Below are 21,403 nucleotides of genomic sequence, written 5' to 3'. Positions count from 1 at the left end.
CTCTGGATTTATTTAGTCCCTAACAAGTAAATAACTTGATAAGGCTCACACTTAACTACCTTTATTAATTGAGTCTCTCTAATCCTTTGTCAAAGCTCATCAATGTTCCACTTTGGATCAGTCTCGGGTCTTGTCACATTGCTGCATTCTCTGCAGTGTTTATATGCATTTTACCATTGGAGAGATCATGGGTCTGACAAGTGTGCCTCACTGGTCAGTTGTTAAAGTAGTACCATTAGAAGGATAAGGAGCAGCAATATCATAATAAAACCTCCAAGTCACTATCTTAAGATTACTATTTTAACTTGGGTCAAAATCCTGGAATTCCCTACTTAACACAATATGGAAGCACAGTCACAAGGAATACAGAGGTTTCAGAAGGTAGTCCACCATTACCTTCTCAGGGCAATCAATACAGTCTTATCAGCATCACTCAAATCCAGAGAGCAATGTATTGAGTTAATGTGGAGTAGCGAAGTTGGCAGCCTAATCTCCTGATTGGTGGAGGTGCACAGCATGAATCAATTCTAGTGGGAAGTAGAAATGGGCAAAAAAAAAGAACGGTGGGAGAGCCAATGTAAACTATCCTTTGTAAATCTACTGGATTTCTTGTGCTTACCTCTTTTGAAATCCAGCAGGAACCAACGATAGCAGAAATAAAAGTGGGTGTAATCTCCATTCTGATGCATTAGCTCAAAGAGCTCAGAGTCCAAAATCTGAAACAGAATTGAAGATAATATCATGGCTCAGTATGATGACGAGAATTAACGTTGGGTGATCTATGATAAATCTGCAAAGTCAAGATGTGAAAATTCAGTCGCTTTATACTATGGTATTTCCATCAATGTCAGTGGCCTGGCACTGCTGCCTCCAGAGTTCTGGAGGACCAGCTGAAAGGGAGGCTCCTCTGGCAACAGCAATGTTGAAAGTGAAAATCCCATTGCCGCAAGTGCTAGTTATTATTGCCTCCGGCTGTGGGCCCACTGAGCTTCAGCAATGTTCACACTAGATACCGTACAGAATATCCCTGACATACCTACACAAACAAAGTCACAATCATAAGTTCTTAAACAATTGAATATGCACAGGTGTTTTTGTTCACTGTTGCAGTTTAATGCACAGTGTAATTGACGCATTATCGAGCCTAGTACTTTATTGGAAGAATTTTCCCCCCATTTGGAGGGGGGAGTTCACGAGCTGGTGTGTGTGGGCGCGCCTCCAATTGGCACCCCTGATTGGGGCCGCGCCGCCATTTTAAGTGGGCGGCCAACCAAGGCCCGCCCAGAGTGATGTCCGCCAGGAAGCGCTATGCGCTCCCTGTACAAGCGGTGAGGGGGTGGGGGGGTGGGATTCCTTCAGTCGAGAGTGAGCTCTTTTGTACATGAACGTGAAAGAGTGCACTCATCTCCCTCAGGCTAAGTGCTGCCTCAGGGAGATCGGTGCCAAATTCAAAAAGGTGAAAAATAGACAAATAAAATTTTCCTGACATGTCCCCTCATGTGACACTGTCACATGAGTTGGGGCATGTCCATCACTTTTAATTCAATTTTTATTAAATTTTTCAAAACCTACATGATACCTCATCCCACCCGTGGATGAGGTTTCATGCTTTCTCTGAAGCCCGCCAGGGCTCCTGGCCTGCCCGCCAACCTTAAGGTTGGACGGGCAGGTCCTTTAACTACTTCAATTAGTTTTTAAATGGCCTCAATAGGCCATTGCCAGGTCGGTGGGCGCACAACTGATTCGGCTACTTCCCCGCCAACCTGAAAATTTAAATGACGCGGGGTGACGTCGGGAGTTCCGCCCAATGTCATCCCGTGTCATTTTACCCCCCCCCCACCCGCCCCAACCCCGCTCGCCGAACTCAATATCCTGCCCTATGGGTGGAAACAGGACTGGAATACAAAGAGCGGGGAGTGATAGATCATTGGGCGTATTGTAGTATGAACAACTTTTAAAAGCAAAACAACTTATATTCGACTGGCAAAGTGCAATGAAAAAGGGCTAATTAATAATCTTGTTGTAAAGGAGCCTCTAGGGAAGAGTGATCATAAGATGATGGAATTTTTACATTAAGTTTGAAAGCGATGTAGTTCAATCCTAAACTTAGAGTCGTAAATCTTGTTGAAGGAAACTATGAAGGTATGAGGGGCAAATTGGCTGAGGTAGATTGGGAAACTACATTAAAAGGTATGATGGTAGATAGGCAATGGCTAGCATTTAAACAATTAATATATGGTTTACAACAAACTTAAATTCCTTTGAGGCACAAAAACCCAGCAGGAAAGGTGCTCCAACCATGGCTAACAAGACAAGTTAAAGATTGTATTAGATCAAAGGAAGAGACTTATAAAGTTGCCAAAAAAAACATAAGCATGAGGATTGGAGCATTTTCGAATTCAGCAAAGGAGAACCAAAAAACGAATAAAGGAAGAGAAAATAGAATATGAAAGTAAACTACCGAGAAACATTAGAACAGACTGTAAAAGCTTCTATAGGTATGTAAGAAGGAAAAGATTAGCAAAGATAAATGTGGGCCCACTAAAGGCAGAGGCAGGAGAATTTATAATGGGGAATAAGGAAATGGCAGAGAAACTAAACAAATATTGTGTATCTGTCTTCAAGGAGGAAGATACAAAAATCCTTTAAGCAATATTGAAAAACCAAGGGACTAGCGAAAATGAGGAACTGAAAGAAATTAGTATTCATAATAAAGTAGTGTTGGAGAAATTAACGGGGCTGAAAGTTGGACCTGATGATCTACATCCCAGAGTGCTGAAAGAAGTGGCTGTCGACATAATGGATGCATTGGTGGTCATCTTCCAAATTTCTACAGATACTGGAACACTTCCTATGGATTGGAAGGGAGCAAATGTAACCCCTCTATTTTAAGAAAGGAGGGACAGAGAGGAAATGAGGAATTACAGACCTGTTAGCCTGACATCAGTAGTAGGGAAAATATTAGACTCTATAATAAAGGATGTGATAACTGGACAATTAGAAAATAATGGTAGGATTGGGCAGATTCAACATGGATTTAAGAAAGGGAAATCATGTTTGACAAACCTGCTAGAGTTTTTGAAGCTGTAACTAGCATAATAGATATAAAGAGTAACCAGTGGATGTGGTGTATTTGGGTTTTCAGAAGGCTTTCAATAAAATCCGGCACAGGAGGTTAATAAGGAAAATTAGAGGACCTGGGATTGGGGGTAATATACTGGCATGAATTGAGAATTGGTTAATGGACAGAAAGCAGAAAGTATGAATGATTGGGTCATTCTCAGGTTGGCAGGCTGTGACTGGTGGAGTACTGCAAGGATCAGTGCTTGGGCCCCAGTTGTTCACAATTCATGACAATGATCTGGAATGCACTGCCTGGGAGGGTGGTGGAGGCGGGTTGCCTCACATCCTTTAAGAAGTACCTGGGTGAGCACTTGGCATGTCATAACATTCAAGGCTATGGGCCAAGTGCTGGTAAATGGGATTAGGTAGGTAGGTCAGGTGTTTCTCATGTGTTGGTGCAGACTCGATGGGACTCTTCTGCACTGTGTGATTCTGTGATTTGGACGTGGGAACCAAATGCAATATTTCCAAGTTTTCTGATGACACAAAGCCAGGTGAGAATGTGAGACATGTGGAGGGTGCAAACAAGCTTCAAGGGATTTAGACAGGCTAAGTGAGTGGACAAGAATATGGCAGATTGAACATATTATGAAAAATGTGAAGTTATCACATGACTAAGTAGGAAAAACAGAAATGCAGAGTATTTCTTAAATGCTGAGAGATTGGGAAGCGTTGATGTCCAAAGGGATCTGGGTGTCCTTGTTCACAAGTCATTGAAAGCTAACATGCATTAGGAGGGCAAAATGTATGCTGGCCTTTATTGCAAGAGGCTTCAAGTAAAGATGCAAAACTTGCTGCAATTGTATAGAGCCTTGGTGAGACCACACCTGCAGTATCGTGTACAGTTTTGGTTTCCGTACCTAAGAAGGAGTGCAACGAGTGTTGACCAAACTGATCCCTGGGACAGTGGGATTGTCCTGCGGGGAGATATTGAGAAGACTGAGCCTATATTCTCTCCAGTTTAGAAGAATAGGAAGTGATCTCATTGAAGCATACAAAATTCTTACAGAGCTTGACAGGGTAGATGCAGGAAGGATATTTCACTTAGCTGCTGGGGGGTGGGGTTTGGGTGGGGGTGAAGAGGTCAGAGTAAGAGGTAGGTCATTTAGGACTGAGTTAAGGAGTAATTTCTTCACTCAAAGGGTGGTGTATCTTTGGAATTCTCTACCAAAGAGGGCTGCGGAGTCTCAGTCATTGAGTATGTTCAAGACAGAGATCAATAAATTTCTAGATATTAAAGATATCAAGGGATATGGGGATAGTGCAGGAAAATGGCATTGAGGTAGAAGATCAGCTATGATCTAGTTGAATATCAGAGGAGGCTTGAGGGGCCGAATGGCCTACTCCTTCTCCTATTTCCTATGTTCCAATCAGAATGGATAGTGTTCACAACTCCAGACTGGGATGGTCTCAGCTGCTTCATGGACCTGATATTCCATTTATTGAACCTCTATTCATTTAAGGTTGTTATTTGCCTACAACGATTTTCACCCCTCCTCTCCTAAAGGCATTGGTTTCTTGCTAGGGTACAGCTGACAGGATCTCTAGTACCTCATGCAAGTGGTCATTATTCATATACGAGCTGCAACTTCTAAAAGTGTTTTCAATAAAATGGGCGAAGTTGGCAAGGCCACTTTCAGCGTCCATCCCTAGTTGTCCTGACCTGTTGGTAGTGGGTTTACTGCTTGAACTGCTGCAGTCCTTGTGGTGATGGTGCTCCCACAATGGTGTTAGGCAAAGGGCTCAAAGACATGATCTAGCTAAATTGAACAGTGGTAAATATCCATGTCAGGATGGTGTGTTACTTGGAGGGAAACATGGGAGGTGCTGGGAGGCACAAGATGGCTGCTTTTGTCCTTCTCAGAGATGGGAGATGCCGTTGAAGTAAACTTGGTGAATTGCAGCAGTACACCCTGCAGCTTCAATGAATTTCTGATTAATATTACATTTTGGCAAGCTATTCAACACCAGCAAATGTGAGAGCTGAGCACAATTCTCCCCTGATTCAATGGGCTGAATTTTGCCACTTACCAGCAAGTCCCACCTCTGTGGTCAAAAGTCCTCAATGCCTCCTCCCCCACATCATTTTTTGCCAGCCCTCCTGCCTCCCAGCCCATACCCATCACCAATGGGCAGGCAAATTTCAGCCAACATCCATATGTATCAGCTGGCAGCAGAGGCCACTAAATAGAAATAAGTTGCAGGCTGGTTTTTTATTCCAGGACTGTTAAGGTAATGCGGTATTCCTAAAATCAGCTTACACAGACTGGCAGTTCAAATCTGGGACTCTCCTAGTTTTTGTGATTAAACTGCTCACTGGATAAACCTTAAGGGAAGCTGATATCTCATTAGTTGTTGATCTATTCCCCTGTTACAATTTTACCTGCTAATAGAAGGGTATTAGGTGTTCTGCAAGGTACCGTAGAAATAGGGAGATGGTGGTGTAGTAGTAATGCCACTGGACTTGTAATCCAGTAGCCCAGGCTAGTGCTCTGGGGGATATGGGTTCAAATCCCACCGCAGCAGTTGGTGGAATTTAAATTCAATTAATAAATCTAGCAGTATAAAGTTAGTCTCAGTAATGGTGACCAGGATGGCTATCTCTGATTGTTGTGATAACCCATTTAATTCAGTAATGCCCTTTTAGGGAAGGAAATCTGCCATCCTTACCTGGTCTGGTCTACAGACCCACAGTTGACTCTTATCTGCCCTCTGAAATGGCCCCTACCAAGCTGGAGGACAATTCAGGGTAGGAAATAAATGCTGGCTTTTCCAGTGGCGGCCCAATCCCATAAAATATATTTTTAATTCATTCATGGGATATTGGCATTGATGGCAATGGCAGCACTCATTGCCATCCCTAATTGCCCTTTAGAAGGCAGTGGTGAGCCGCTTTCTTTACAACTGAGTGGCTATCGCTAGGCCATTTCAGAGGGCAATTCAGAGTCAACAATATTGTTGTAGGTCTGGAATCGCATGCAGGTTAGGTCAGGTAAGGACAGCAAGTTTCCTTCCCTAAAGGACATTAGTGAACTGGATGGATTTTTACTACAATCTGATAGTTACATGGTTACCATTGCAGGCTGTGGACCCAGTGCGCTAGCTTGTTTTATTCCAGGCTGATTGACTGAATTTAAATTCCCCAGCTGCAGTAGTGGGGTTTACACCCTTGTCTCATGCAATGCTTCATGTTGGTCTTCCCACTGTAAATACACTTGTATCCTATTCCTGTGTCCCGTTACCTGTATTAAGGATCTCATGTTGGCAAAGTGAGTATCCATGGCACCTCCGTTTGGGAAATTCTGATTCATTCTCTTCATTAGCTGAGTAAAGCAGCTGTACGCCAGGGGCTCTAAACAGGAATCAGAACACAAAAACACTCCCGTCAAAAACACAGATACAAAGTGAAGCACTCGACTGTGACACAACTAATTCTACTGGGCCCAGGGTTGTCCTTTGGTTTCATGGGGCAGATGGTGAAGACTGGGAGGTGCATACAATATTTAAATTTCAGTTCCAATAGTTTTCTTCAAGACGCTGAAACTAAAAGAGTTTTGGTGTTCCAGGGATCAAGGTCACATGTGGACCATGGTTCACAGCCTGGATATCTCTGTATGGGTAAAAGAAAAAACAAACTTCCATTTATATAGTTACTTTCACCACTCAGGACATCCCAAAGCTCTTTACAGCTAATGACGTACTTTTGAAGTGTAGCCAATATTGTAATGTAGGTAATGGTGCAGTTAATTTCCACACAGCAAGATCCCACAAACATCACTGTGAAACATGATCGGGATAATTTGTTTTAGTGATGTTGGTTTAAGGATAAGTATTGGCCAGTGCATCAGCTGCACTCCCCTCCTCTTCTTTGAATAGCATCATGTGATCTTTTTTGTCAGCCCAAGGCCTCAGTTTGACACCTCTGACAGTGCAGCAACCCCTCAGTGCTGTGCTGGGAGTATCAGCCTAAATTACACGCTCGAATTTGGTATAAGTGCTTCCCTAAAGTAATCAAACTTAACTCCAGAATATCTGTTCACCCTATAGTTTCGTTATCAACCCCAGATTGGATGTCCTTCCCTCATGTAGTGCTGTAGTACATTGCCTGTAGTTTATCATAACCAACTTTGTAATGAGCTTCTGAGAGTCCAGAAATCATAATATTTTGTGATGTTTTATTCTCAGTTTATATGAATTTTTGGAATCTTCAATTATGTTCCCTACAAGATGTATAAGAATTTAAATCTGGCACTTCAGGGTCGATGTTTTGACCACTGTGCCACGTAAACTTGCACTTTAAAATTGGAATGAGCAATTATAGCATTTATTCAAGTCTTGTCACTATCTCTTAAGTGAATTGCTTACCGCTGTCCAGAATAACCATTAGTGGTGCCAAGAGGTCACACATTCCCTGAACGTAGCCCACATCCAAGTGTTCCCACACATAACTGCAAGGCAAGGAGAAAACAAAAATGATGAGAAACATAATTGAATCAAACAATCAGAACATGTTAGATATGTATCTAACAGGTAGTAAACAGATTTGGATCCATACCTGCACATTACAGTCTTCAGTCTTTCCAGGTTGATTGTAGTAAAATACCAGTAATTTCTATCACAACGCTGTACATCCTTATCAATCCGATGCCAATTTAATGATACAGCATCCATCAGTTCTGTCTAAGAGATAAGCAATATTCAAATTGTGTTCAATAATCAATAATTATAGATAAGAGTCTTCATAAATGCATGCTCAATTTAAATATAGATTTCCAATACATCATTCTCAGCTATCTTGTTATGCCATATCCTAATCCCAGTGCATCATTTTTTTTTTGATTGGTTTTGTTACACATTTCTTTAGATTCAATGACAATACATCAGCTGTGTTGCTCCAGTTGTGATGCTCTGGTGGATTGTGTGGTGAGTACTAGACCAGTAACCCAGAGGTTATGAGTTCAAATCATGCAAAGCAATAAAGGCGCCAGGCCAAAATATCCATAAAAGCTGCCAGATTGTCATAAAAACCCAACTGGCTCATTACTGCCCTTCAGGGAATCTGGCTTACCCGTGACTCCAGTATCAGACTGTGTGTTTTGCTCTTAATGCCTCTGAAGTGGGCCATGCAACCCAATCAGAAATGCAGCCTTGCTCTCAATCCAGGAACAAATAAAAAAAATCCCACAGCGAATAATCAATTGGTTGAACTGCAGTAAATCGTTTCAAATGGTTGTAGTTATTTAAAATAGCAAAGTCCAAGTGGCTGAATCAGTCCCTTGTGCACAGCATAACCTCTGTTTCTTGAATGTTGTCACTTTGCTGGACAACTAGGCAAGCCAGTTTACCAGGGATGAGAGGAATGAATCAAGATCTCAAAAGAGTTCTAGAGCCATGAAGAGATATGGAGAAATTGCACATCAATCTTAAACTGAGGATCAAATCTCGGACTATAACCATGGGAAGCCTTGAATAAGCAGTGAAATGTGGCCTATGAAGAGCCGAGAGAACACCAAATTTAACACATTTAAGATGGGGTGCTAAACAGCTTGCAGGGGTTCGAGGAAAACATGGTAAAGTCAGCAACTTTGAGTTAAATAACTATGGTGCAAGACTGAGAGTGTAATGGTTCAGTAGGATAATCTCTAATTAAACTATGAATAAAACAGCTAAAACCTGACAAATAGAAAATGGGAGGAGACAAGAAAGAGTAGCTAAGATAAGAACATGAGAAATAGAAGCTGGGATAGACCATTTCACCCTTCAAACCTGCTTTGTCATTCAGTAGGATCATGAGTCATCTTCTATTTCAATCCCACCTTTCTGTACTACCCTCATGTCCCTTGATTCCCTTTGTATCCAAAAATCTATCAATCTCTGCCTTGAAGATACTCAACAACTGAATATTCTCCATCCTCTGGGGTACAGAATTCTAAAGATTCCCTTTGAAATGTTTCCTTAAGGTAATTAAACATAACTCTAGAATATCTGTTCATTCCACAACTCCATTATCAACCCCAGATTGGTTGTCCTTCATGCATTTAGTGCTGTGATGGTACTTTATCACAACTATCTTTGTAATAACCCTCAGAGCTCAGAAATTATAATATTTTGTAATGTTTCATTATCAGTCTGTATTAATCCTTGGAATCTTTAACCTTTTGCTACAAAATTTGCAGAAGATTTCAAGTGAACAAATGTCTCCTCATCTCAGCCCAAAATGGCTGACCTCTTAATTCTGAGATTGTGATCCCTACCCTCTAAACTACCCAGCCAGGTGAAACATCCTCTCAGCATCTGTTGAGCCCCTTAAGAATTTTGTATGTTATAATGAGATCACCTCTAATTCTTCTAAACTCCAGGGAATATAGATCTAGAATACTCAACCTCTTCTCATGGGACAATCCCCTCATCCCAGGGATCAGTCTAGTGAACCTTCATCACACTGTCTTTAAGGCAAGTATATCCTCCCTTAGGTAGGAAACCAAAGCTGTACACTGTCTATATTGTTGTAGTAAGACTTCTCTACTCTTATACTCCAATTCCTTTGTAATAAAGGCCAGCACACCATTTGATACTTGCTGGACCTATATGTTAACTTTGTGATTTGCATACAGGGATACCCAGGTCCTGTGAATACCAACATTTCCTAGTCTCACCATTTTAAAAAAAATTCTGCTTCTCTATTTATCCTACAAAAAAGATGACTTCACACTTTTCTACATTATATTCCATCTGCCAGGTTCTTGCCCTCTCACTTAACCTGTCCATATCCCTTTGCAACCTCCACGTGTCTTCTACACAGCTTAATTTCCCACCTAACTTTGTATTGTCAGCAAACTTGGATATATTACAATCAGTCCTCTCATCTAAGTCATTGATATAGATTATAAATAGCTGAGGCCCAAGCACTGATCCTTGTGGTACCTCACTGGTTACTGGCTGCTGACCTGAAAATGACCAGTTATTCTACTCTCCATTTTCTGTCCATTAACCCAATCGTTAATCCATGCTAAATATATAATCCCATGATCCCGAATTTTGTGCAATAACCCCTTGTGTTGCACTTTATCGAATGTTTTTTGAAATTCCAAATACACCAATTTCCTCCTCAACTAGCCTGCTAATGGCAACCTCAAAACATGTCTAACAGTTGTCAAACTCAATTTCCCTTTTGTAAATCCATGTTGACTCTGCCGAAACACATTAATGATTTCCTACATGCTAATATCACATCCCTAATAACAGATTCTAACATTTTCCCTGTTGGCAGGCTAACTGGCCTAAAAGTTGTCTGTTCTCTCTCAGCTCCTTGCTTGATTAATAGGGTTAATTTTAATAACAGGGTTAATTTTGCTACCTTCCAAACACATTCTCGAGTATTAGGAATCCAGGAAGATCAAGACTAATGCATCCTCCATCTCTGTTGCTACCTCGTTTAAAATCCTAGGATGTAGACCATCAGGTACAAACAACATTGACTTTTAGCCCTATTGATTTCTCAATAACTATTTCTACACTAACATTAATTTCTTTAAGTTCCTCATTCGCGTTAGACCCTTGCTTCCCCACTATTTCTAGAATTTTTTTTGTGTCTTCTACCATGAAGGTAAATGCAATGTCTCTGCTATTATAATTTCTCTTGCATCTTGCTCTCAGGCATCTATGCTTACTTTCACTAATTCTTCCTTTCTACATACCCAAATAAGCTTTAACAATCTGCTTTTGTGTCTCTTATTAGTGTCACTCTCATATTCGCTTTCCGCTTTCTTTATCAATTTCACTTTCTTTACCTGTGTCTTGGTCATTCTTCGCTGAATTCGAAAACTGAATTCTCTCCCTGACTGAACAGAGCCGGTAAGACTGAGAGTAACAGTTCAGAGATAATGATGGGGTAAGTGGGGTAAAAGGTATTGTGGACTTTACAGTTATGTCATGAACCACCATAATAAGAACTTTATGCTGAGACCAGGTATGGATAGATAAGTTCAGAGGAAAAGAAAATACACCAGAGAATGATACTGGGTAATGGAAATGGACGACAGTAGCATGTTGGGAAAATTACTGGATTAGTAATCCTGAGGCCCAGATAATACTCCAGAGAATGGTGTTCAAATCCCACCATGGCAGCTGGGTGAGTTTAAATTGAATTAATAAATCTGGAATAAAAATGCTAGTTTCATTAATGCTGATCAGGAAACTACTGGACTGTCAGAAAAACCCATATGGTTCAATCATGTCCTTCAAAAGGAGAAAATCTGCTCTTCTTACCTGGCCTGGCCTAGATGTAACTCCAGAACCACAGCAATTGCTCTCTGAAATGAACTAACAAGCCACTCAGAAAGGGCAATGAAGGATGAACACTGGCCTTGCCAGTGATGCTCCCATCCAAAGGACGCATAGAAAAATGCCAGAAATATACTCAGTCCCATTGCCTACTCTGAAAGCTCAAACTGATAGGAACAAGCGAGTAGGGAGAATCTAAAAGCACTTGAATGATTATACATTCATCCCACTAAAACTAGCCAGAATGCATGAAGCACTTTAATGCAAACAGCTCACGTCCAATGAAATGTAAACTAAAGCCGCCCGCCCATTTCAGTGATGAACTTTGACACCTAAAAGGAAAAACATCATTCCCTGTTGTTGGGTGAAGTTCCACTGAATGTACCTCCAGTCCCCTTTTTACTTAGCTTACTGTCTCTTCAGAATAGAATTGAAGCCTACTGACCGTGTATGTTGTCGATAGTAAAGATGAGCTGCTTTCCTGGGACATTATCAAATCTAATTGAGTACACAGCTGTTCTTCTGACAACGAGTCCTGAGCTCCAGCCTTTTGCAGAACACTTTTTCTTCTCGAACCAGATTCTCTAACATCGGGAGTCTGTTCTTCAACCCTGTCTGATTCAGTGTTATCTTCTTCCTCCAATACACCTTCTTCCAGGCATAAACTTTGATCATCAGTGCTTGAAAAGATTCGGGAGTGTCCCGACGTGACAGAATAGTTCCTCGAAGAAGGCAGTCCAGAATCTGGGGAGTCAAACTCTATTGATGGTCGCTCTTCAACTGCTGCGATCGGGGTGTCAATGTTTACTATCGTTGTTGTTGCGTCATCCACCATTTTAAAGACTTTGTCTCCCTGGTCCACTTCATCAACAGAAATGAAGACCTAAACAAGATATTAAAGGGAGTGGCATCAGTAAACTACCAAGAGTTTGCATGCGAGCAATGCAGTGAAGCAGAGAAATTCCTCTAGAGGCAGATATGAAAGGTTTAAAAAAAATCAAAATGTATACAAAATGTCTCACTGCTTTTCTAGTTGGGATCACTGTATCTATGGGGAAATTATCTCACAGGATTGTCTGGAGTCTGATGAAGTACCTATAATCAAAACGTTAAGATTTCCAGCATTCAGAGTATTTTTTTCTTTTTATTATGCTTATCTGAAAGGATGAATGACAGCTGCGTCCCTGAAGACATGCTCCATGGGGAGCTTGTTATTGGCCTGAGACCAACAGGTCACCCATGTCTGCACTACAAGGGTGTCAGTAAGCGAAACTTCAAGTTGACGCATGGGAAGTCCTTGCTGCTGACCCGAGCGCTGGGAGACAAGCAGTCAGGAAGGACGTGGAAAAAGTAGAGGACAAAAGAAATGCCCAGGTGATGGAAAAGAGAGCCCGCCGGAAGGAAATAAAGCATCAGTCAATCTCGGGCCAATGCTATTCATCTGTGCCACTCACAAACCAGCCTCTACAGCCACAACAGACGATGTTAAATACAGAAGTGACATACACCCTGGGCACAGTCCATCATCTCCGGAGATGGATGGATGCCAAATCTGGAATCAATGAGGAGGAACCCTGCCGTCAGCCACAAGTCTAGTCCTCCTGCTAGCAATAATGTGATGTATTGGCTATTCAGTCATTACAAGTGCTTCAGCACATTGCCTGCCTGACTCCGGTATTCTGTTGAAGAGTATGTCATAGGGGATCAGCTCAATTCCAATTTCTGATTGGCAAGCACGTCAAGCTAAAACCGACTCAATTTGGGAGAACTGTCAACTTTTGCAGCCTTGGGAAATAAGCATTAGAATAAGAGTCGTGAAGTGGGATTGATGGGTGCATAGGGAGGGCCGTGAGTGAAGAATGGGGAAGGGCCATGCAGTGGAGAGGCAAGATGGGCTTTATCCTGAAGAATTTGAAAGGGCTGTGGAGAGGAGAGTGAATGCATGTGCCATTCTGCTCACCAGCAGTGTTTAACAGATTTTTAATTAATGTGTTTGGGAGTCTTCTTTTCGCTCTTTACATGCAGGCGTTGCTGGCAAAGCCAGCATTTACTGCCCATCACTTATTACACTTGAGAAGGTGGTGGTGAGCCATCTTCTTGAACCCCTGCACTCTATTTGGTATAGCTACAGTGCTGTTAGGAAGGGAGTTCCAGGATTTTTATTGCACCGGCAGTGAGGGAATGGCGATATAGTTCCAGTTCAGGATGATGTGTGGCTTGGAGGGGAACTTAAAGGTGGTGGCGTTCCTATGCTTCTGTGGCCATTGTCCTTCTAGGTGGTAGATGTTGTGGATTTGGAAGGAGCCTTGGTGAGTTGCTGCAACGCATCTGGTATATGGCACATATTCTTCCCACTGCACACTGGTGTGAAAGGAGTGAATGTTTAAGGTGGTGGATGGGGTGTTGTTCAACTGGGCTTTGCCATGGATAGTGTCAAACTACTTCTGTGCTTTTGGACCTGCACTCATTCAGGCATGTGGAGAGTATTCCATTGCACTCCTGACTTGAGTCTTGTAGTTGGTAGAAAGGCTTTGGAGAGTCAGGAGGTGAAGAATTCCCAGCCTTTGACCTGTTCTTGTAGCCACAGTGTTTATATGTTTATATGGCTAGTCCAGTTCAGTTTCTGGTCAATAATAACCCCCAGGATGTTGATGGTGGGTTTCAGTGATAGTTATACTGTTGAAAGTCAAGTAGGTTAGATTCTCCCTTGTTGGAGGTAGTCATTGCCTGGCACTTGCGTGGCATGAATGTTACTTGCCACTTATCTGCCCAAACCTGAATGTTGCCCAGGTCTTGTTGCATTTGGGCACAGACCGCTTCAGTATCTGAGGGGTTGTGAATGGTACTGAACATTGTGCAATCATTAGTGAACATCCTCACTTCTGATCTTATGTTAGAGGAAAGATCATTGATCAAGCAGCTGAAGAAGCTGATACCAACTGGTTAAATGCACTAGTTTGTAATTTTTTCTGGTCAGACAATTAGAGAAAGGCATAGCAGCGACACTTCAAACAGACTCCTGATCAAAACTCTAATGACAGTGATGGTGGGAAATACAGCTGGAGATTTTAGTATCTAATACAACATATAAAAATAAAGAATTGTATTTGTGTAGCACCTTTCATGATCTCAGGGCATCCCAATGAAGTTCTTTTGAAGTTCCCACTTTTGACCCGTGCAATGCGCAAACGTTCTTTTTTAAGAAAAGGGATTATTGTTAAATCAGATGGTTTTACACTATTTTCTGATCACTCACTTTCGCTAAGAGCAATCGGAGAGGCGGACCTGTGGGAGATACACAGGGCGGGGAGAGAATAAATACAGCCCAGGGAGCGCGGCCTACTTCACTCACCTTGGGGAAGAGCAGTCGGAGAGGCAGACCTGTCAGCTGCTTGGAACAGGCCCGCGCTGAGTTCGAAAGGAGAGTGAGAAATAACAAATTGTGAAATCGCAGGAAAGAAGCAATTTGATTGGTTGAAGAGTTTGGTGAGTATCTAGTAAGTGTTTAAGGTTTATTCTATTCCTAATGTTTAGAATAAAATAGGAACTGTACTTTTTGGTAAGGTTTATTAAGCAGGATTTAAAAGTTTAAGGTTAAGACATGGCAGGACCACTCAGCCTCGCAGTATGCCTGTCCTGGGGCATGTGGGGAGTCGTGGACACTTCTCGTGACCCAGACGAGCCCATGTGCAGGAAGTGTCACCGGCTGCACAAGCTTGAGCTCCGCGTTTCGGAGCTTGAGCAGCAGCTGGAGTCACTGAGGTGCATCCGTGAAGCAGAGAGGTGGTCACAACGCAAGTTATGGGCAAGCAGCCAGATAGGGAATGGGTGACCGCCAGGTAGTCCAACAGAAATGGGCAGGTAGTACAGGAGCCCCTAGAGGTCCCGCTCAGTGACTTGGTTTTCCATTCTGGATATCGGTGAGGGTGATGGATTCTTGGAGGAGTGCAGCAACAGCCAAGTCCATGGCACCACGGGTGGCCTAGCTGTCCAGGAGGGGAGGAAGAAGAGTGGAACGGCAGTACTGATAGGGGATTCTTTAGTTTGGCGTTTCTGTGGCTGTCAATGTGACTCCAGGATGGTTTGTTGCCTCCCTGGTGCTAGGTCAATTATGTCACAGAACGGCTGCAGGACATTCCTGTGGGGGAGGGTGAACAGCCAGAGGCAGTGGTACTAACATTGGTACTAAGGACATAGGTAGGAAGGAGGATGTGGTCCTGCAATCAGGATTTAGGGAACTAGGTAGAAAATTAGCAAGCAGGATATCTAAAGTAGTAATCTCTGGATTACTTGCACATGGCACTGGGAGTGAGTATAGCAATAGGAAGACAAGACAGATGAATGCATAGCTAGAAAGATGGTGCAGGAGGTAGGGTTTTAGATTCCTGGGACACTGGGACTGGCTCTGGGGGAGATGGCACCTGTACAAGCCAGACGGGTAGCACCTGAACAGAGCTGGGACTGAGTTCCTTGCGGGTCATTTTGCCAGTGCTGTTGGGGAGGATTTAAACTAACTCAGCGGGGTGTGAGAACCAGGAGAGAATAAATACCAGGGTGCATGAAATGTTGGAAGAGGCAGATAGCACTAAAATAGAGAATAGTAAGTTAATAGATGGAGTTGGAGTAAAGGAGCAAGTAATGAAGTCTAATTCAGGTTTACGCTGCATGTATGTGAATGCACGGAGTATAGTTAATAAAATTGGGCAGTTACAGGCACAGATTGCCATGTGGCATTATGATGTTGTGGTGATAATGGAGACCTGACTTAAGGAAGGGCATATCTGGGTGCTAAATATTCCTGGTTACAAGTGTTCAGAAAAGATAGGAAAAGGGAAAAAGGAGGAGGGGTGGCATTTTTGGTTAAGAAGTATATTGCAGTTCTGGAGAAAGAGGATTTGTCAGAGGATTCAAGGGCAGAATCGATTTGGCTAGAGCTAAGGAGTAAGAAGGGTGCAATTACATTGCTCAGTGTAGTATATAGACCACCAGCTTGTGGGAAGGATATAGAGGAACAAATCTGCAAGGAAATTACAGAGAGGTGCAAACATCGTAGAATATAGTTATAATGGGGGACTTTAATTACCTGTGTATAGACTGGGATAGTGGTAGTCTAAGGGGCAGTGAGGGACAAGCGTTCCTAGATTGTGTTCAGGAGAATTTCCCACAGCAGTATATGTCCAGTCCAACAAGAAAGGAGGCACTGCTAGACCTGGTTATTAGGAATGAGGTGGACCAAGTAGATCAAGTGACAGTGGGGGAACATTTAGGGGACAATGATAATTGTATCATAAGGTTTAGGATTATGGTGGAAAAGGATATTGGTCAATCCAGGGTAAGAATAATCAACTAACATACAGCGGACTTCAATGGGGCAAGAATGGAGCTGGGCCAAATTACCGGATAGACTGGAACCAAAGGTTGGCGGGAAAAACAGTAGCTGAACAATGGGCTACCTTCAAAGAGGAGATGGTTTGGGCACAGTCAAGGTATGTTCCTTCAAAAGGGAAGGGTAGGACAAATAAACCCAGAGCTCCCTGGATGACAAAGGAGATAGAAATTAAGTTAAAGAAGAAAAAGTTCTGGGCGCCACACTATAGGAAGGATGTGAACACATTGGAGAGAGTGCACTAGAGGTTTACGAGAATGGTTCCAGGGATGAGACACTTCAGTTATAAAGAAATATTGGAGAAGTCTCCTTTCCTTGGAGATGAGAAGGCTGAGAGGAGACTTGTTAGAAATTTTCAAAATCATGAGGGGCCTGGACAGAGTAGATAGAGAGAAACTGTTCCCGCTCGTAAACGGACCAAGAACCAGAGGGCACAGTTTTGAAGGTTTGGAAAAGAAGCAAATGTGAGGTGAGAAAAAACGTTTTCCCACAGCGGGTAGTTAGGGTTTGGAATGCACTGCCTGGAAGTGTGGTGGAGACAGGTTCAACTGAGGCATTCAAGAGGGCATTGGATGGTTATCTAAACTGGAACAATGTGCAGGGTTATGGGGAAAAGGCAGGAGATTGATACTAAGTTAAAATGCTCAGAGAGCCGGTGCAGACACAATGGGCCAAATGGCCTCCTTCTACACCGTAACAATTCTGAGATTCTTTCTCTCGCGTTCGTGGTTTTTATATCTGAGTATAGTAATGTTATAGTTAAGGGGTTGTGCATTCAATTCCTACCATGGTAACTTGTGAAATTCACTTCAATATATCTGCTAATTTGCAGGCTCACACCAATAAACAACCAGATTGTCTAAAAATCCAACTGGTTCCTTAATGCCTCTGGTTGGGGAGCCTTCCAACCACACCCTGTCTAGCCTGCATGTGACTCTAGTCCCTCACTAAGTAACTGACTCTTACTTCCCTCTGAAGTTATCAAAACAGTCACTACGAGGGAGGGCAACTGCCACGTTCTCAGGGCAACCAAAGGTGGAGAATAAACGTGGCTTTCCCAGTTTGCCTATCTATCTGCCAAGGGCAAAGACAAAATGTGAGCGATCTGAAGAGCTCACGGGTACCAATCAACGACACAAATCAAGAAACGTGACACCCAAGACACTTTACGTCATTGCTGATGCTGGAATCTTGATGAATCAGACGTTGCACATGGCTGTCTATGCTGCTACCCGATGAAAATTTGGCCAAGATTGCCGAGTGCGTTTCCCTGTCTCTCTGCTTAACGACCAACTCACAGGCCTTCCATTCTGCCATTACGTATCTGTACTTGGCAGCGATATCTTCATCCACCTGCGGGGCAAGCACAGGGATCAACACAGCAGGTCAGAGGTCAAGCCGCATTTTTTATGCACACATTCTAGTGTTATCATTCTTGTAACTACCGAATGGTTGTTAGTCACAGGTGGAGTTCTGTCACCATTAATGGCACCACTGTGCAGCATTCCTTAAGGATCACGCAGCTTGATGTGCAAGTGCCACAAATGCAGAAAGGTCAATTTTAACTTTTACTTTCTACTACTAATATATAAAATTAGGAACAGTAGAAGGACATTTGATCCCGTGAGCCTGCTGCACCATTTGATAGGATCATGCTGATTTGACTGTGGCCTCAACTCCACTTTCCTGTCTACTCCTGATACCCCTTGACTCTCGTTAGTCAAGAATCTAACTTTGTCTTAGAAACATTCATTGGCCCTGCCTCCAGCTGCTCTCTGGGGATGAGAATTCCACAGGCTCATGACCCTCAGAGAAAAAAAAATCCTCATCTCTGTCTTAACTGGGAGACCCCCTTATTTTTAATCTGTGTCCCCTGGTTCTAGTCTTTATCACATGTGGAAATATCCTTTCAGCCTCCATCCTGTCAAATCCCCTCAGGGTCTTATATGTTTCAGTAAGATCACCTCTCATTCTTCTAAACTCCAATGGTTATAGACCCAGCCTTCCAACCTTTCCTCATAAGACTACCTCTTAATCCCAGGAATCAGTGAGTAAACCTTCTTTGAACTGCTTCTAATGTAATTATGCCTTTTCTTAAACAAGGAGACCAAATATGTATCTAGTACTCCAGATGTGGGCTCACCAATGTCCTGTACAACTGTAGCAAAACTTCCCTACTTTTATATTCCATTCCCCTTGCAATAAATTACAACATTCTATTTGCCTTTCTCAGCACTTGCTGTACCGACATACTAACTTTTTGTGATTCACGTACTAGGACACCTAGATCCTTCTGTACTGCAGAGTTCTGCAATCTCCCTCCATTTAGATAATATGCTGCATTTCTATTCTTCCTGCCAAAGTGGAGAAGTTCACATTTTCCTACATTATACTCCATCTGCGAACTTCTTGCCCACTCACTTAACCTATTACTGTCCAAAAAAAAAATTTGCAGACTCCTTATGTTCTCTTCACAATTTACTTTCTTACCTATCTGTGTATCATCAGCAAATTTAGCAGCCATATATTCAGTCCCTTCATCCAAATCATTGATATAGATTGTAAATAGTTGAGGCATCAACACTGATCCCTGTGGCACTCCACTCCACTCCACATCTTGCCAATCCAAAAATGATCCATTCATGCATATTCTCTACTTCTTGTTAGCTAACCAATCCTCAAACCATGCTAATATGTTACCCCTTAAATCATGAGCTCTTGTTTTGTGTAGTCACCTTTGATGTCATTTGTCAAATGCCTTCTGGAAAACCAAGTACACCACATCTACAGGTTCCCCTTTCCGCAAAGAACTCTAATAAATTAGTCAAACACGGTTTCCCTTTCACAAAACCATTCAGATTTTCTGAGTGCCCTGCGAAAACCTCCTTTAGAAGAGATTCCAGCATTTTCCCTATGACAGATGTTAGGCTAAATGGAGTTTCCTGCTTTTGGTCTCCCTCCTATCTTGAATAAAGGAGTTACATCTGCTATTTTCCAATCTGATGGGACCTTTCCAGAATCTAGGGAATTTTGGAAAATTAAAACCAATGCACCTACCATCTCAGCAGCCACTTCTCTTAAGACCCTAGGATGAAGTCCATCAGGACCTGGGGACTTGTCAGCTTTTAGTTCTAATAGTTTTCTCAGTACCCTTTCCCTGGTGATTATAATTATTTTAAGTTCCTCCCTCCCTTTCACCTTGATTTACAATTATTTCAGGGATGTTATTTGTGTCTTGTACAGAGAAGACAGATACAAAATACCTGCATAATTCAGCCACCATTCCTTATTTTTCATTATTAATTCCCCAGGGTTAGGAAAGTTATATAGAATTAGTTGCACAGCCAGAGCATGGGTGTTAATCACTTGTACACACTGTTCACTATTGTCAATAGACTCCCAAGAATGTCTCCCTGCCTATGGCCCCTTGTTCTGATGAGCAGTGTTCTTGTCACTCAGATGTGAAACCTTTCTGCACAAGATAAAGGCAAATGTCTCAGTCCAGGGCCTCTTCCCTGTGCAGCCTTCAGACCAAAGTGATGGTCTGGCTTCACACTCCCTGGACACATTACTGATGCCTGCACCTCGGCGGTGCTGGTCATTGCTGCCAGAATGTAGCGGACAGGCGCCACAAAGTTCTCTCAGTCTCTCAATGTGCTCTCAGCACCTTTAAGGAGGGGCTGTCCCTCATCTCTTCAGTAGTGACCACAGGTGCTGTGCTCCAGCTCCTGAAGGGTTCCAGGTGCTGAAACCAGACAAAGCATCAGCACTTCTAAAGTTTCATGGCTGCATCTCTGTGATATGACCCTGATCATGGAGTGCAAGCAAACTGCCCTCGGTCAGACAGGAGTCAGGCATTCTCAGAGGCTATGTGAAGATTTATGGAGTGTCCTCACTGCATGTCGTCATCATCCTTCTGCAATCGAGCCACTGTTAGGGCCTCCACTGCATCCCCATGACAAGAGCATTCTCACAGAGGATATTCGAGATGCCATAAGCCAGACTGGAATCAAACGTTCACAAATGCGATGAGGATCTTTGGGGTCACCTCACTGCATGTTGTCATCATCCTCCACAAATATAGCTGCTATGAGGGTCTCCCAAGTGCGCCTGCCTCATCTAGCCAGTGTGAGGGCCTCATCCCTATCATTGTCGCCTCCGAGGACCTCCTCAGCCTCATTCCCATCGGCGTCCTCCACATCAGAGAAGACATGCAGCTCCTCCATCTCCTCCTCAGCCAGTTCATCTCCCTGTTGCAGTGCCAGGTTGTAAAGGGCGCAGCAGATGATGATGATGAGTGACACCCTCTGCGGACTGTATTGCAGGGCTCCACCAGACTGGTCCAGGCACCAGAACTGCATCTTCAGCATCCCAATGGTCTGCTCCACCAAGTTGTGAGTTGCTGCATGAGCCTCATTATAGTGTCGCTCTGCTGCAGTCTGAGGCTGCTGCACGGGTGTCATCAGCTATGGACTCTGAGGGTAGCCTTTGTCCCCGGTGAGCCAACCCTGCAGCTTCTGTGGACCCTGGAAGACTCCAGAGGTCTGTGACCGACTGAGGATATAGGCGTCGTGCACATTCCCTGGAAACCATGTGCACACCTACAGGATG

General features: G+C 43.0%; 1 protein-coding gene across 1 annotated transcript in view; it reads right to left on the bottom strand.

Annotated features, from left to right (window-relative positions):
- sgsm2 (small G protein signaling modulator 2) overlaps positions 1-21,403 on the bottom strand; it is a 237,561-nt gene that overhangs the window by 8,910 nt on the left and 207,248 nt on the right. The window contains exons 18-23 of the mRNA XM_041198274.1: positions 17,963-18,145; positions 11,852-12,289; positions 7,679-7,803; positions 7,489-7,571; positions 6,366-6,475; positions 620-716 (exon numbers count right to left, since the gene is read on the bottom strand). Coding sequence (XP_041054208.1) covers positions 620-716; positions 6,366-6,475; positions 7,489-7,571; positions 7,679-7,803; positions 11,852-12,289; positions 17,963-18,145 — 1,036 coding nt within the window. The remainder of the gene's footprint in view (positions 1-619; positions 717-6,365; positions 6,476-7,488; positions 7,572-7,678; positions 7,804-11,851; positions 12,290-17,962; positions 18,146-21,403) is intronic.

The sequence above is a fragment of the Carcharodon carcharias genome, chromosome 10 (genome assembly GCF_017639515.1).
Source record: "Carcharodon carcharias isolate sCarCar2 chromosome 10, sCarCar2.pri, whole genome shotgun sequence".
In the NCBI taxonomy this organism is placed as follows: domain Eukaryota; kingdom Metazoa; phylum Chordata; class Chondrichthyes; order Lamniformes; family Lamnidae; genus Carcharodon; species Carcharodon carcharias.
This window is presented reverse-complemented; position numbering and strand designations above follow the sequence as displayed.